The 18,149-nt window shown below is 47.2% G+C and overlaps 1 protein-coding gene across 3 annotated transcripts in view; it reads left to right on the top strand.

Annotated features, from left to right (window-relative positions):
* The window catches only part of LOC138677008 (adhesion G protein-coupled receptor E5-like), a 155,297-nt gene that overhangs the window by 108,892 nt on the left and 28,256 nt on the right, over positions 1 to 18,149 (top strand). For all 3 annotated transcript variants that reach the window (XM_069766785.1, XM_069766784.1, XM_069766783.1), the window contains one exon: positions 6 to 196. In XM_069766785.1, coding sequence (XP_069622886.1) covers positions 6 to 196 — 191 coding nt within the window. The remainder of the gene's footprint in view (positions 1 to 5; positions 197 to 18,149) is intronic.

The raw sequence follows: 18,149 nt of genomic DNA, 5'->3' as shown, positions 1-18,149 counted from the left end.
CACAGGTTTAGCATTATTAGGATGCATAGAGTATAATAATATCACTCACCTTCTGGAAGAAGCCGATCTCCTGGAGGAAAAATCAACAAATAAAAGCTTTAAACTTGTCTCTCCGGTGGTCAGCGTCTTCCTTGGCATTGGTAACACTTCCAGTCTTCAACAACCATTGTCACTAAGAGTGAATATTACAGAAAAGGTAAGGAGTACGTACACGTACTGAATACTAGCACTACAACAGCAAGTGTGTGCGAAGCATTGGTTCATTAGACCTGGTCACCATGTTGGCTTCAAAAACATATCATTGTAGCATAATGTACTTAAAGGGAAGCCATCATCAGAAAATTAGCTATTGTGTAAATCAGGTTTTTGTATATGAGGGGTTGTTTTTTTTGCCACACGAGTTGTAGTTTAGAAGGGCACCATTAATTTTACTGTTTGTTGTACAAAACAAAATGGTGAAAAAAATTTCAAGTGTGTTGAAATTGTGAAAAAACGGGATTTCACAGTTTTTTTTTTGGAGGGGGGGTTATTTACAGTGTATTCATTGTTTGGTTTGTAAAAATGACCTGTGAACATGATTCTATAGGTTAGGCCTCATACCCATCACCTTCAAAAAAAAAATGGTCCGACTTCGGTAAAAAAAAAGTCTGACGAGTGTCATGCGACTTTCATGCGATTACAATCCAATTTTAACACCTAGCATCCGATTTACATCCGAATTGCATGTGATTGCGATCCGATTGCAATGCGATTTTAACATGAGCTTTAACATAGAGCATTTCATTTTGTAATTTACACCTAGTTTTCCAAGAAAATGCATATACAGTGGGGCAAAAAAGTATTTAGTCAGTCAGCAATAGTGCAAGTTCCACCACTTAAAAAGATGAGAGGCGTCTGTAATTTACATCATAGGTAGACCTCAACTATGGGAGACAAACTGAGAAAAAAAAATCCAGAAAATCACATTGTCTGTTTTTTTAACATTTTATTTGCATATTATGGTGGAAAATAAGTATTTGGTCAGAAACAAACAACCTAGATTTTTGGCTCTCACAGACCTGTAACTTCTTCTTTAAGAGTCTCCTCTTTCCTCCACTCATTACCTGTAGTAATGGCACCTGTTTAAACTTGTTATCAGTATAAAAAGACACCTGTGCACACCCTCAAACAGTCTGACTCCAAACTCCACTATGGTGAAGACCAAAGAGCTGTCAAAGGACACCAGAAACAAAATTGTAGCCCTGCACCAGGCTGGGAAGACTGAATCTGCAATAGCCAACCAGCTTGGAGTGAAGAAATCAACAGTGGGAGCAATAATTAGAAAATGGAAGACATACAAGACCACTGATAATCTCCCTCGATCTGGGGCTCCACGCAAAATCCCACCCCGTGGGGTCAGAATGATCACAAGAACGGTGAGCAAAAATCCCAGAACCACGCGGGGGGACCTAGTGAATGAACTGCAGAGAGCTGGGACCAATGTAACAAGGCCTACCATAAGTAACACACTTCGCCACCATGGACTCAGATCCTGCAGTGCCAGACGTGTCCCACTGCTTAAGCCAGTACATGTCCGGGCCCGTCTGAAGTTTGCTAGAGAGCATTTGGATGATCCAGAGGAGTTTTGAGAGAATGTCCTATGGTCTGATGAAACCAAACTGGAACTGTTTGGTGGAAACACAACTTGTCGTGTTTGGAGGAAAAAGAATACTGAGTTGCATCCATCAAACACCATACCTACTGTAAAGCATGGTGGTGGAAACATCATGCTTTGGGGCTGTTTCTCTGCAAAGGGGCCAGGACGACTGATCCGGGTACATGAAAGAATGAATAGGGCCATGTATCGTGAGATATGGAGTGCAAACCTCCTTCCATCAGCAAGGGCATTGAAGATGAAACGTGGCTGGGTCTTTCAACATGACAATGATCCAAAGCACACCGCCAGGGCAACAAAGGAGTGGCTTCGTAAGAAGCATTTCAAGGTCCTGGAGTGGCCTAGCCAGTCTCCAGATCTCAACCCTATAGAAAACCTTTGGAGGGAGTTGAAAGTCCGTGTTGCCAAGCGAAAAGCCAAAAACATCACTGCTCTAGAGGAGATCTGCATGGAGGAATGGGCCAACATACCAACAACAGTGTGTGGCAACCTTGTGAAGACTTACAGAAAACGTTTGACCTCTGTCATTGCCAACAAAGGATATATTACAAAGTATTGAGATGAAATTTTGTTTCTGACCAAATACTTATTTTCCACCATAATATGCAAATAAAATGTTAAAAAAACAGACAATGTGATTTTCTGGATTTTTTTTTCTCAGTTTGTCTCTCATAGTTGAGGTCTACCTATGATGTAAATTACAGACGCCTCTCATCTTTTTAAGTGGTGGAACTTGCACTATTGCTGACTGACTAAATACTTTTTTGCCCCACTGTATATATATATATATATATATATATATATATTGTGGGAATATAGCTCATCAGGGATCTCTGCTTTGGCCCAAGCAGGTGGCTATGGAGTCACAACGAACAATAGCAGGCTAGCGAGTTCCACACAGGTATGTGTCAGGTGTATTTATTGTACACATTTGCCGTACAATGTTACACGTGCCAAACATGAAATAAAATGTCTAAGGCCGTCTGGCCACTAACTAACAACAAGATACTAACTGCAAAATAAACCTAAACAAGAAAGAAGTTTGTGCAACCTTACTGTGTCAGCTCCCAGACCAGCAGATGAGAGACTGAGATCCCAGCAGTTCCTTGATTATATCAGCTGAAGCAAAAGCTGGATCGTATGTGTGGAAGGGAAGCACCAGAGCTTTCAGGCTGATCACTAAAGAAACCAGGACCGGATTACAGAGAAATAAACAGCTTCACAATCAATACCGTGATACATATGAAATGAAACGGGGAGAAACATATCTGTTTTCTAGTACTTCTCCCCTTGGCATTCACATACCCCCTTCCTTTGTTCGAGCCTGTAGGGTCGGACACGATGAGTCACTAAGCAGTGTGTTCTGGATAACGCACCTGCATTCCCGTGCGCTGCGCCTGCCCTGTGCTCAACGGAAAAGTTAAAAGGTTGTAATGCCAAGAACCAGCGTGTCACCCTCGCATTGCCCTCTTTTGCGCGGGACATCCATGTTAGGGGTGAATGGTCCGTTACTAGCCTAAATTGGCGACCTAGTAAATAATAGCGCAAGGTGAATAGGGCCCATTTCACAGCCAGGGCTTCGCGCTCAACCACGCTATAATTCTTTTCTGCCCTGGTAAGCTTCCTACTCAGATAGCTTACTGGGTGTTCCTCGCCATTCACTTCCTGTGACAACACTGCACCGAGGCCGACACCAGAGGCGTCCGTTTGGACAATAAACTCCCGTTTAAAGTCAGGGGCAACCAACACTGGTTGGTCACAGAGGACCGTTTTCAAATACTGAAAGGCCTTCTCTGCTTCTGCGTTCCACTTTATTGTGATAGATTTTGAGCCCTTGGTAAGCTCTGTGAGAGGGGCCGCGATGGTGGCAAAATTTTTAATGAAGCGCCTATAATAGCCAACGATCCCTAAAAAGGCTCCGACCTGTTTTTTGTTGACCGGTCGTGGCCAATTCTGAATAGCGTCCACTTTATTGGTCTGTGGCTTTACGACTCCTCGCCCTATGCTATATCCCAGATAGCGAGCCTCTTCCAATCCCAAGGTACATTTCTTAGGATTGGCAGTTAACCCAGCAGTTTTTATCGAGTCTAAGACGGCTTGTACTTTTGACAAATGTGTGTCCCAGTCATCACTAAAGACAATGATATCGTCCAAGTATGCGGACGCATACCGGACGTGGGGTTTAAGGACAATATCTATTAGACGTTGGAAGGTGGCTGCAGCACCATGCAACCCAAATGGCATATCACGGTACTGGAACAGTCCCTGGGGCGTTACAAAGGCCGTTTTCTCTTTGGCTGAATCCGTGAGGGGAATCTGCCAATAACCTTTTGTTAAGTCGATAGTAGATATGTACCTGGCCGAACCCAGTCTCTCTATAAGTTCATCAACTCTCGGCATCGGGTAGGCATCGAATTTTGATACCTCATTTAATTTCCGAAAATCATTACAAAACCTAATAGTCCCATCGGGTTTGGGCACTAGCACGATTGGGCTAGCCCAATCACTCCGGGACTCTTCAATGACTCCAAGTTCTAACATTTTCTCGACTTCCTGGGCAATGGTTTGTCTCCGAGCCTCCGGAATTCGATATGGTTTTAGTCGTACACGGACCTGTGGATCAGTAACAATGTCGTGTTTAATTAAGTGAGTACGACCAGGAAGCTCTGAAAAAACCTCTGCGTTTTTCTGTATAAATTCCTTAGTCTCTCGTTTCTGATTTTCGGATAGTGTCTCTGCAATACCCACCTCTGGCAATGCTACCTGGGGGTCATTTACCACAGATGGGGGTGCCCTACGAGGTCCATCATTAAGGGTGGCTTTTGTCATTAAACTCTCCCTATCCCGCCAGGCCTTAAGCAAGTTTATGTGGTAGATTTGTTCGGTTTTCCTCTTGTCTGGTTGATATATCTTATAATTCACTTCACCTATTCTCTTCAACACCTCGTATGGGCCCTGCCACTTCGCAAGAAATTTATTTTCTACAGTGGGTACTAATACTAACACCCTGTCTCCGGGTTGAAAGACTCGTGTTTTAGCCGCTCGGTTATATACCGTGCTTTGGGCCTGTTGCGCACGTTCTAAACATTCTTTAACTATTGGCATGACCGCCTCAATTCTATCTTGCATAAGCATTACGTGTTCAATTACACTGCGATAAGGAGTCACCTCTTGTTCCCAAGTCTCTTTAGCAATATCTAACAGGCCTCTAGGACATCGCCCGTAAACTAACTCAAAAGGCGAGAAGCCTGTGGAGGATTGGGGTACTTCCCGTATAGCGAACAGGAGATATGGTAGGAGAGCATCCCAATCCCTCCCGTCCTTATCTACCACCCTTTTCAACATTCCCTTCAGGGTTTTATTAAATCGCTCCACCAACCCGTCAGTCTGTGGGTGATATATTGAAGTACGCAAGTGGGAGATTTTTAGTAGCTTACACAAGTCCTTAAGTATTCGAGACATAAAGGGGGTTCCCTGATCTGTTAGTATTTCTTTCGGAATGCCGGTGCGAGAAAACATATTAACAAGCTCCTTTGAAATTGCTTTCGCATTGGCATTCCGCAGAGGCACTGCTTCAGGGTAACGAGTGGCATAATCTAGTACTACCAAAATGTACTGATGTCCCCTGGCAGATTTAAATAATGGACCCACTATATCCATTGCTATCCTCTCGAAGGGCACCTCTATTATTGGTAAGGGCACAAGGGGGCTTCTAAAATGTGACATAGGTGTGGTCAATTGACACGTAGGACAGGACTGACAATACCGGGTCACGTCCCCCCCTAGACCCGGCCAAAAGAAACGCTGCAGAATACGGTGTTTTGTTTTTTCTCCGGCCAGGTGTCCCCCCAAGGGATGTCTATGTGCCAGTTCCAAAACTACCTGGCGAAAGGACTTGGGCACCACTAGTTGCTCTACCGCCACCCCCCGCACTTTGGCTATATGATACAGCATACCCTGTTGCACAGCTAGGTGTGGGAACTCATTTTGAGCCCATGGGTACAATGGTCTTCCCTCAGAGACCTTTACATTTTCCCATGCCCTTGCCAGAGTAGGGTCCTGGTGTTGAGCGGTCCCGAACTTACCACGGGCCACCTCAAGACCTGGCATTTCTATAGCCTCCTCTAGTTCACTTGCGTCGCCTGCATATACAGCCAGAGGTGAGTCTACAGATTCTGGAGTTACCTCTGAGATGGACTCCCCCCCCTCTTGCTGCAATAGCTCAGGGGTTAGCCCCACGGCACCCTCCTCAACTAGAGTGCTCATGCCATTTTTAAGGTTCCACAAGTCCCAAAATAAGGGAAAGTCTCTCCCCAATATTACATCATGTCCCATAGACTTTAGGACTGCCGCTTGATGTCTTTTGGTTCCTACTGGCGTGGCAAGGGTGACCAAGGCAGTGGGGTAGTTTTTTATATCGCCATGGATGCAACTAATGCCCAGGGTTGAGTTCGTTAGGGCTCTAGGGTCCACCAAACTGGCATGTACCAGAGTTACTTGACTGCCGGAATCCAAGACGGCATTCACACTATGGCCGTCGACCTCGAGGCAACACACGTGTCGTTCATTTCCTGTGAGGACCTCTGCAACACAGACTGACTGTACATATAACGAAAGGCGTCTCATAGCGTTACAGTCCATTGGCTCTGTAGTCATTGGGCAGTTAGCTGCTACATGGCCAAGCCCGCGACATCGCCAACATTGTATAGGTCCTTGCTTCCTCGCCGGAGACGCCTGATAGGGTCTGCTGAATTGCTGTGAGACTGTACCGCCTCCATAGTTCTTTGTGGGTCTGCTACCCTTTATTGCAACGTTCTCTTCTTTTGAAGATGAAGTAGGTCTTGCAGTATTTTCTGGCGATTTCTTGGGAGCCCAGCGAGGTGATAACGTCCCTTGGAGTAGGCTTTCGGAAGCATTGTAGCGTTCGACCATATTCACCAACTGGTCGGCTGTATATGGGTCACCTTGTCCAACCCACCTCTGTAACTTAGGGGGCAAGGACCGCAGGTACTTGTCTAGAACAACACGTTCCACCATCTCTGCAGATGTCAAAATCTCTGGTTGCAGCCATTTTTTTACTAGATGGATAAGATCATGCATTTGTGAGCGGGCTGGCTGATCTTCCACAAAAGTCCATAAATGTACCCTCTGTGCTCGTACATATGTGTTTACTCCCAGCCTTGCCAGGATTTCGCTTTTTAATTTGGTATAGTCCATAGCATCCACTCCACTTAAATCGTAATAGGCCTTTTGTGGATCTCCACTCAGAAATGGCGCAACCACTTCAGCCCACGTGTCCACCGGTAAATGCTCACGTTCTGCAATACGTTCAAATACGGTGAGATACGCTTCTACATCATCGTCAGCAGTCATTTTAAGCAGGGTTTTTTGTACGGCTTTCCGTGCACCAGCAACACTTTGTGCATGATCCCTCTCATCTTGGGGCTGCCGAATCAAAGCCTGCTTTATTGCATTCAACTGCTCTTGCTGAATCTGGTTTTGCTGGTTCAGGGCTTGCTGGAAGTAAGTATTGGTCTGCTGTTGTTGCACATTTGCCTGCAATAACTGTTTCACTAGTTCCTCCATATTACTGGACTCTTGGCTCTTCAAAAGCACATGAGCTTTCAGCCAGGACATACACAGAGCACTTTATCTGCAGTCACAGTCCAACAGCCACTATGCCCGCATTCTCAAAACCATTTGTGGGAATATAGCTCATCAGGGATCTCTGCTTTGGCCCAAGCAGGTGGCTATGGAGTCACAACGAACAATAGCAGGCTAGCGAGTTCCACACAGGTATGTGTCAGGTGTATTTATTGTACACATTTGCCGTACAATGTTACACGTGCCAAACATGAAATAAAATGTCTAAGGCCGTCTGGCCACTAACTAACAACAAGATACTAACTGCAAAATAAACCTATACAACCAGAAAGAAGTTTGTGCAACCTTACAGATGGGGGCTGGAACAAAGCGCAGCTGGGAGGAGGCCCCCCATGACTGCTTTGAGCCGGGCGGTCTTTTTAAATAATGCTACGGCTGGGGATAGGAGAATGGAAAGGGGGGGGAGGGGTTTAGAAGGGGGAGGTAGTAGGGAAAGTGCGGGAAAACCGCCATTCCCTACCTTAATCCAGAGGAAGGAAGACGTGCAGGATGGCGTCGGCGGATTCAATGATGTCCCAGCTGAGAGAGATGGCCAGGTCCAGGAGAGGGGGCTGGCTTGAGGCCCAGCTGGCCTCCATCATCGGTGCTGCAGGAGGATCCGGGCAGAGCTCACGGGGCAGGAGGACCAGGCCCCCAGAGAGACTATCCCCCGAAGTCCCGGCGCGTGGCAGGCGCAGGCTCCGGAGCCCCTCCAGGGACCCTGCGGGCGGTGAGTCCGGCGGCGCTGCCCCCTCCGTTCGCTCCCGCGCCGGCAGGAATCCAAGTGCCCGGTCTGCAGGCGCCGGGAGTCGGGCCCAGGACACCGCCGCTGCTGCCGGGAGCGCCGGACCGGAAGTGCGGCCTGCGCGATCCAGGCAGAGCGCAGCCGCAGCTTCCCCAGCTCCTGTCAGGTCTCCTGCTCCCAGGGGACGCGCGGCCGCCGCTCCACCGGCTTCTCCTGCTGTGCCGGTGTCCAGAGGGAGAGCGGCCGCCACTCCCCCTGCCCCCTGCAGATCCACAGCGCCCAGGGGGCGCGCAGCGGCAGGAAGAGGAAGAGCAGAGCTGCCAGGAGGAACAGCACAGCCAGGCAGAGTGGCACAGCCAGGAGGAGCAGCGCGGCTAGGAAGAGCAGCACGGCCAGGAAGAGCAGCAGCAGCAGCCAGTAATCCGGACCCTTTACCGGCGGCAGGCACCCACAGCCCATCACCTCCCAGGGTGCCTGCTGGGATGACCACGAGGAGTACACAGGCGGCGGACGGTCAGCGGTCGGGGGATCTTATATGTCCCGCTTGTACCGAACGGCGCAGCGGAGGGAGAGATGCAGGCAGCAGTGTCGAGCTGCCTGCTCGGGAGCGAAGAATGTTACACGACCGGGCGGGCTCGCCCGGGTTGGAACGCGGGGATCGGTCGCGGTCGCCCAGGAGATCTCCGGAACATAGAGCAGCGTTTACCCGTTACCCATCGGACGGTGGGGTGGCGGGGGATACTGACGGCGGACGGAGGAGTGGATCGGTACAGCAACTACAGCACGCTCGGGTCCCCCCTGGTGACGAGGAGGCCAGGGGCGCGGGCCTGGGGCAGAGAGGGCTAGCGGCGCAGCAGTTCCAGCACGCTCGGGTCCCCCCTGGTGACGAGGAGGCCAGGGGCGCGGGCCCAGGGCATCGACGCAGTGAGGAGGTGTCGGAGTCCAGCGGTGATCGTCAAGGGAGGTCGGAGCGACAGGGATCCGGAGGTCCGGCTGGCGGGGACACAGCACCCGCGCAGCGTTGTGAGTATGAGTCTATGTCTGGTTTGTCGCCCGCAGGGGCCGGGTTGCAGGAAGTTAGGGGAGGTCGGGTGGCGGTGTGTGAGGAACGGCAGAGGAGTGGGCCGATTGTGGCAGAGGTGCCAGGTATGCAGGACTTATTGCAGGGTATGTCACAAATTTTGCGTAGATTGGAGGGGGGGTCAGCAACTGGGGTTGCCGCATCGCCGGTGGAGGCGTGGTTGGCCGGGCGAGGGGTGGTACCCCCGTCGGGAAGTGGGTTGGTAAGCCCTAGTCGGGTATTGGAGGTGGCATCGGCAGGTGTATCGGTTTCGGTTCAGACAGAGAAGGAGAAAGGCGATACGGTTAAATTAGATGACAGAGCGAAAGGGGAAGTTTATGTGTGCTTTGAAGGGTCGTTGGGAGCGCATTTAAAAAAGGAGGTGAAGGAGAAGATTTGGAGAGACGAGTATGTGGAAATTTTTTCCCTGCTTCCGTTGGAGAAGTTTAACTTGGATAAAGGGAAAAAAGACGATAGCAAAAAGGAGGAGGAAGAAAAGCGGAGGTGGCGGTTAATTCCGCAGACATTTGCGAATTGGTTACAGGCATTCGCAATATTGGCGAGCGTAGTGGGGGAGAAAGCGCCCGAGAATTGCTCGGGTTTGTTTTGTTATCTGGACTCGATTGGGGAGGCGCATCGTACATACGGCGGTCAGACGTGGCTGCGGTATGATGAGCAGTTTAGGCAGAGGAAGGCGGTGAGGCCGGAAATTAGGTGGGACCAGAAGGATATAGGCCTTTGGCTGAAGGTTATGGCCCCAGCTAGACATGGGCAGTCCTTTCATGGGTCCGGGGGTGGTGGCAGCCAGCAGGCGGGACACGGAAGCAGTAGTCAGGGTGCACAGGGAGCAAAGGAGAAGTCTGGAACCTGCTGGCAGTTTAATGACGGGCAGTGTAAATACGGTAACACCTGTAAATTTAAGCACGTGTGTTCCCACTGTAATGGAAGTTCACACGGGGCTTCAAAGTGTTTCAGGAAGGGGAAAGGAAAGCCAGTTGTGGGTGCCGGTCAAGGGGGAGAGCCCGGTGAGGCTTCACGAGATGGCCCCCTTTCTAAATAGGTACCCTGATCAGGTGAAGGCAGGTATTATTTTTAATGGTTTTGCGGATGGTTTTAGGATTCCTCCTCCGAGTCACGAGGTTCCTTTTTCGATTAAGAATTTGCGGTCGGCAATGTTGCATGCCGAAGTGGTTGATGTTAAACTCAAGAAAGAAGTGGAGTTGGGAAGGATGTCTGGGCCGTTTTTGAACCCGCCGACTGAGGGTATGGTGGTTTCCCCTTTGGGGGTGGTGCCTAAGAAAGAGCCGAATAAATTTCGGTTGATTCAACATTTGTCGTATCCAAAGGGTCGGTCGGTAAATGATGGCATCGCCCAGGAACTGTGCTCTGTCGAGTATACATCATTCGATGCAGCGGTACAGTGGGTGAGAAGGCATGGCCCGGGGGCGCTGTTGGCAAAGACGGATATTGAATCGGCCTTCCGGTTGCTTCCGGTGCATCCGGACAGTGTTCCGTTGTTAGGTTGCTTTTGGAATGGTGGTTACTATTTGGACAGATGTTTGCCAATGGGTTGCGCCATTTCTTGTTCATTGTTTGAGACATTTAGTACTTTTCTGGAGTGGGTGGTTAGGGACGTGGCGGGAGTTCAGTCGGTTATCCATTATTTGGATGATTTTTTGTTTATTGGGCCGCCTGATTCCGCAGTGTGTCGTAATACGTTAACGGCTATGTTTTGGGTAGCAGAACTTTTTGGAGTCCCATTAGCGGCGGATAAGACGGAAGGTCCCACCACAGTGTTGAGTTTTTTGGGAATTTTAATTGACTCCGAGAGAATGGAGTGTCGGTTGCCGGAGGATAAGTTGGCCATGCTGCAGCAGGAGGTTGATAGAGCTAGAAGGAGGAGGAAGCTGACTTTGAAAGAGTTGCAGTCTCTCTTGGGTAGATTGAATTTTGCATGTCGGATCATACCCTTGGGCAGGATATTTTGTCGCAGGTTGTCGGTCGCAACAGCAGGTGTGAAAGAGCCGCATCATTTTGTTCGCCTGAGCAAGGAACACAAAGACGACTTGCTAGTGTGGCAACGTTTCTTGTGCAATTACAACGGGCGGTCGTTGATTCAGCAGGAGGTCTTAACAAACTTTGATTGCGAGATTTATACGGATGCAGCCGGTTCGGCTGGTTACGGGGCCTATTGCGGTGGTCGTTGGTGTGCCGGACGGTGGCCGGGCCAGTGGAGGGAGTTGGGCCTTACAAAAAATCTGGTTTTGCTGGAATTGTTTCTCATCATGGTGGCGGTTTCAATTTGGGGTGAAATGTTTGCTAACAGGAGGATTTGTTTTCATTGCGACAACATGAGCGTCGTGTCGGTGATGAACAGTTTATCGGCCTCATCCCCCCCGGTGGTTAAGTTGGTAAGGGAGTTGGTTTTCCGGTGCTTGGAGCTGAACGCTTGTATTTCGGCTGTGCATGTGCCGGGTGTGCAGAACTCAATAGCCGATGCATTGTCTCGTTTCCAGTGGGACCGTTTTCGGGAATTGGCGCCGGACGCGGAGATCTCGGGAGAGGAATGCCCTTCGCATCTTTGGAGCGTGATTATGGACGAGCGGGCCGGTTGATTCGGGAGTCTGTGACGAGTCAAACCTGGGCATCATACGAAGCCTCTTGGAGGGTATGGCAAAGTTGGGTGTTGGTGTGGGGCCAGTTGGTGTCTGACGAAGATAGGATGTTGGCGGTGTTATTCTTGATCGGGAAGGCGGCCGAGGAAGGTTGGTCGATTTCGAAGGTAAACAAATTTGTTGCTGGATTGGCTTTTGCTTTTAAGTTGCAGGGGTTGGTGGACGCGACTAAGCATTTTTTGGTCAGACAAGCACTTAGGGGTTTTAGGAGAGGCAATCAGTCGATTGACCGTCGCCGCCCCATTTCGTTTAGCCTTTTGGAACGGTTAGGAGGAGTTTTGGAGATTATTTGTGGTTCGAGTTTTGAGTTGGCGTTATTTCGTCTCGCTTTTTCATTAGCATTTTTTGGGGCATTGCGTGTTGGGGAGCTGGTGTCGAGTTCCAGAGTTCGGGCAGGGGGTTTGTTGGCGGAGGATGTGGAAGTTTGGACGGGGGGTATCGTTTTTTGGATTCGGCGTTCAAAGACTGACCAAATGGGGAGAGGAAAACGTGTGGTGCTGGGGAGGGTTAACGGGTCTCTGATGTGCCCTAGAGGTTGTCTGGAAGCATACTGGCAGTTATGGTCAGGCAGATCTGGCCCTTTGTTGTGTCACGTAGATGGGTCCTTTTTGTCACGCTTTCAGTTCATTGCGGTGTTAAGAAGGGGCTTGCGGGAGTTGGGCCTTTCTCCGGATTTGTTTGGGTCGCATTCATTTCGTATCGGGGCGGCATCAGAAGCAGATATTTTGGGTTTGGGCGCGGAAGACATTTGTAGAATTGGCAGGTGGACTTCCAATCGTTACTTAAGTTACGTCCGTCATTAATTTAGTGGGTAATTATGATTTTGTATTTGACCCAAGTGTTTTTTCTTCATGCATCTTGTTGCAGGTGTGTCCCCTTACTTAGCCTGGATCTTCGGACATTCGTTCGTTCATTGGGGGGCGCTGCGGGCCGAGGTCAGGCCGGACGGTAGGCAACTGGGGTTTAGTAGGCGTCAAGTTGTCATTCGGTGGTTGGGATATAGGGGGATGGTATGGAGTAGGGCCCTTTCTGAATTTTCTAAGGCGGTTCGTTTAGATAGACAACCTGACATTTTAATTGTGCATTTGGGGGGGAACGACTTGGGTGTGCGGCCTGTCAGGGAGTTGATTAGGGACATACGGTTCGATTTGTTGAGGTTGCAGGTATCATTTCCTGGGGTGTTGATGGTATGGTCAGATATTGTGCCTAGGCAACGGTGGAGGGGGGCTAGATCTTTGAAGGGTATTAATAGGGCTAGGGTCAAGCTGAATAGGGCAATAGCGGGTTTTGTTTCCAGGAACGGGGGGATTAGTGTGAGACATTTTGAATTGGAGTCAGGGCTTGGTAACTATTGGTTGGAGGACGGAGTCCACTTAAATGCGATTGGGATTGATTTGTGGACTTTAGCATTGCAAGAGGGAGTTGAACGGGCGTTGGTGGCGTTGGGGCACTCACGAGCCTGAGGTGGTCAGGGCTGTTCGTGTGTGGTGGGGGGGCGGGGGTTCTTGGAGTTGACGTTGATTGGTTGGGGGAAGGAATTGGAGCATAATTGCAGGCAATTCAAAATGTGGTGGGGTTGGATCTGGCATTTTGGTATGGGCTCTGGACGGGGTTTTACCCTGGGAGCTGTCGGTGGTTTTTTCTCTTCCCGGAACGGGATGTACGGTGCCCTCGAGCTGGTTTTCACGGCTGAGGGTAATATGGTGGTCGATCTTCTCTTGTGGGGTTTTTTGCCAGATCTTTTTAGCTCCAAGAACCCTCCCCTCGAATTTATACTGTTGTATTTATGTTTATGTTAATTTTGTTAATAAAAGTTGGCCGCTGTGGCCAAAATATCCAAAAGAATAATTGGTTATGTTTTTATTTAAGGAAAAGGTTTGGTCGGTGGGCAGTCTTGGTGGTTAGGTTACATACGTAGGAAAAGACCGTACTCGGCATATGCGGTCAAGATGGGGGCTGGAACAAAGCGCAGCTGGGAGGAGGCCCCCCATGACTGCTTTGAGCCGGGCGGTCTTTTTAAATAATGCTACGGCTGGGGATAGGAGAATGGAAAGGGGGGGGAGGGGTTTAGAAGGGGGAGGTAGTAGGGAAAGTGCGGGAAAACCGCCATTCCCTACCTTAATCCAGAGGAAGGAAGACCCACCCACCCTCCCTTGTTGGCTTGTGCTTGGGGGTTTTTTAATGAGGGGGGGGGGGATTGTTGGGCAGAGTTTATATATTGATTTGGCGAAGGAAGTTATATATCTGTTAAAAGATAAAAAAAAAAAAAAAAAGAAGGCATTTTGGGGTTTGGGATTACACTTTGTATGCGGGTGTTTGGTCATTATTTGCATTTTATTCGTTTATTGTCACAGTGGCAGTGGGGGGGCGGGGGTTCTTGGAGTTGACGCTGATTGGTTGGGGGAAGGAATTGGAGCATAATTGCAGGCAATTCAAAATGTGGTGGGGTTGGATCTGGCATTTTGGTATGGGCTCTAGACGGGGTTTTACCCTGGGAGCTGTCGGTGGTTTTTTCTCTTCCCGGAACGGGATGTACGGTGCCCTCGAGCTGGTTTTCACGGCTGAGGGTAATATGGTGGTCGATCTTCTCTTGTGGGGTTTTTTGCCAGATCTTTTTAGCTCCAAGAACCCTCCCCTCGAATTTATACTGTTGTATTTATGTTTATGTTAATTTTGTTAATAAAAGTTGGCCGCTGTGGCCAAAATATCCAAAAGAATAATTGGTTATGTTTTTATTTAAGGAAAAGGTTTGGTCGGTGGGCAGTCTTGGTGGTTAGGTTACATACGTAGGAAAAGACCGTACTCGGCATATGCGGTCATGTGTCAGCTCCCAGACCAGCAGACGAGAGACTGAGATCCCAGCAGTTCCTTGATTATATCAGCTGAAGCAAAAGCTGGATCATATGTGGAAGGGAAGCACCAGAGCTTTCAGGCTGATCACTAAAGAAACCAGGACCGGATTACAGAGAAATAAACAGCTTCACAATCAATACCGTGATACATATGAAATGAAACGGGGAGAAACATATCTGTTTTCTAGTACTTCTCCCCTTGGCACCTCACAATATATATACCGGTATATATATATATATATATATATATATATATATATATATATATATATATATATATATATATATATATATATATGAGATAGAGAGGGAGAGAGATAGAGAGAGAGAGAAAGAGAGAGATACAGCTCTGGCAAAAATTAAGAGTCCACTGCAAAATGTTCAGTTTGTCTGATTTTTCTCTTTATAGGGATATTTTTGAGTAAAATGTAAATTGATCTTTTATTATATAAACTACTGACAATGTAATGTAATTTTAACATTTTACTACTTTATCTAGGTATGTGGTGTGTGAGATGGTCAGACACATCATGTTTAGTTTATGAAGGAGGGACTTTGAAACTCACAAAGCCTATGCAGACAATGCAAGAACTGCCATAAATTAGAAGGAAGAGGGACTCCGATGTGTCCTGTTTAGTACTTCAGTACTTGGTCAGTATTTTACATTAGTATTTGTAAGCCAAAATCCAGAGTGGAACAAACAATGGAAAAGTTTATTAGAAACATGTCACCACTTCTGCATTTATCACCCACTCTTGGTTTTTGCTTAAAAATACCGATGAAAAATACTCACCAAATACTGAATGTGTGAACGTGGCCTTAGACATAAAGAAGGGCCTCATATACATTCTGTTAAAATTGTTAGAAAGTGGGACTCCTAGACTCATAAAGCCTATGAACTAAGTGTAATGGGCTTCCAAACATTAAGGACTGCAATAAACATTGGAAGACACGTAGAGGAGGGCCTCAGTAATTTTTTATCCCATTTTTATGGTGTGGAACTCCTAGACGGGTAAATTCTATGCACTAAGTGCAAGGGTCGAAACACATTTACCCGTGGAAGTTATATATATATTTAGATATATATATATATATATATATATATAATAGTGAATATATAAGAAAATAGAGCGCACTCGCCGATCAGAGAGTGCGGCAAAGCGGGACGACGGCCGTTTCACGCCTGGCTGGCGCTTCAACGGGTCAGCACTGACCCGTTGAAGCGCCAGCCAGGCGTGAAACGGCCGCCGTCCCGCTTTGCCGCACTCTCTGTACAGCACCCCGGGTCGTGAAGATGTACAGCACGATGTTTGAATAAAGATTCCTGCACTGGATGATCGGCGAGTGCGCTCTATTTTCTTATATATTCACTATTTCATATGGACTTTTCTCCAGCGGAGCTACGCACCCAAGATCAGATTTCCTGGCTTCACACAGGTGAGCGGTTCCCACTTTGTTCTTCCTGGCAGTGGTGCTGTCTGGCTGTTCCTTTTATATTGGCTATATATATATATATATATATATATATATATATATGTGTGCAAATTAATTGTAGAGGTAGGCCCCATACACATCCTGTAAAAATTATGAAGGAGAATGCACCCTGGAAAAAATAGGAGGAAGGGTTACATGAAGACCCTCTAAACATTTTGAGTTAAAACCACCTAATGACCCTCTAAAAATTTTTCAGTCAAGACCGCCTGTTGCGCCTCTATAAATTTTGAGTGGGGGCTGCCTGACGAACCTCTAAAAATTTTGAGTGAGGGCTGCATGATGAACTTCTATAAATTTTAAGTTAAGACCGCCTGATGACCCTCTAAAAGTTATGAGTGAAGGCCGCCTGATGATCCCCTATAAATTTTGAGTTAGATACTCTATACATTTTAAATGATGACCATCTAATACCCCAATAAAAATTTGGAGTGAAGACCGTCAGATGACCCTCTATAAATTTTGACAGAGGACCGCCTGACGACCCTGTAAATATTTAGAGTGAGGGCCACTTTGATGACACTAGAAAGATTTTGAGTGAAGGCCACCTGATGACACTATAAAGACTTTGACTGAGGGCCACATGATGACCCTATAAAGATTTTAAGGGAGAGCCGCCTGCAGACCCTATAAAGATTTTGAGTAAAGGCGCATGATGACCCTATAAAAATTTTAAATGAGGGCTGCATGAAGACCCTATAAAGATTTTGACTGACAGCAGCCTGATGACCCTGTAAATATTTAAAATCAGGGCCGCCTGATGACCCTATAAAGATTTTGAGTGAGGGCTGCATGATGACCCTGTCAAAATTTAGTGTGAAGGCCGTACACCCTGGAAAACACATAGAGGAGGGCCTCAGAAAACATTTTTTTTACCATTTTTAGAGTGGCACTCCTAGACTGCTAAATTGTATGCACTACGTGCAAGGGATGAAAAACATTTACACCAGGAGGTATACAAATATATATGTTATTTAATTGTAGAGGTAGGTCTCATACACATCCTGTAAAAATTATGAAGGAGAACGTCATACACACCCTGGAAAAAATAGGAGCAAGGGTTACATGAAGACCCTCTAAACATTTTGAGTTAAAACCACCTAATGACCCTCTAAAAATTTTTCAGTCAAGACCGCCTGTTGCACGTCTATAAATTTTGAGTGAGAGCTGCCTTACGAACCTCTAAAAATTTTGAGTGAGGGCTGCATGATGAACCTCTATAAATTTTGAGTGAAGACTACTTGATGACCCTCTAAAAATTGTGAATGAATACTGAAAACCATCTGGTGACTCTCTATAAACTTTGAGTGAAGACCGCCTGATGACCCTCTAAAAATTATGAGTGAAGGCCGCCTGATGATCCCCTTTAAATTTTGACTAATATACTCTATACATTTTAAATGATAACCATCTAATAATCCAATAAAAATTTGGAGTGAAGACCGTCAGATGACCCTCTATAAATTTTGACAGAGGACCGCCTGACGACCCTGTAAATATTTTGAGTGAGGGCTGCATGATGAACTTCTTTACATTTTGAGTGAAGACTACCTGATGACCCTCTAAAAATTATGAATGAAGACAGAAAACCATCTGATGACCCTCTATAAACTTTGAGTGAAGACTGCCTGATCACCCTGTATAAGTTTTGAGAGAAGTCCACGTGACAACACTCTATAAATTTTGAGTGAAGACCGTCTGACGATATGCTATAAATTTTAAATGATGCCCACCTAATGACCCAATAAAAATTTTGAGTGAAAACCACCTGATGACCTTCTATAAATTTTGAATGAAGACTGCCTGATGACCCTGTAAATATTTAGAGTGACGGACACTTGATGACACTAGAAAGATTTTAAGTGATAGCCGCCCGATGACACTAGAGATTTTGAGGGAGGGCCACCTGAAGACCCTGTAAAAATTTTAAATGAGAGTCGCATGAAGACCCTATAAAAATTTTGACTGAGGGCCGCCTGATGATATTTGGAATGAGGGCCACATGATGACCCTATAAAGATTCTGAGTG

Source organism: Ranitomeya imitator, chromosome 4 (genome assembly GCF_032444005.1).
Source record: "Ranitomeya imitator isolate aRanImi1 chromosome 4, aRanImi1.pri, whole genome shotgun sequence".
In the NCBI taxonomy this organism is placed as follows: Eukaryota; Metazoa; Chordata; class Amphibia; order Anura; family Dendrobatidae; genus Ranitomeya; species Ranitomeya imitator.
This window is presented reverse-complemented; position numbering and strand designations above follow the sequence as displayed.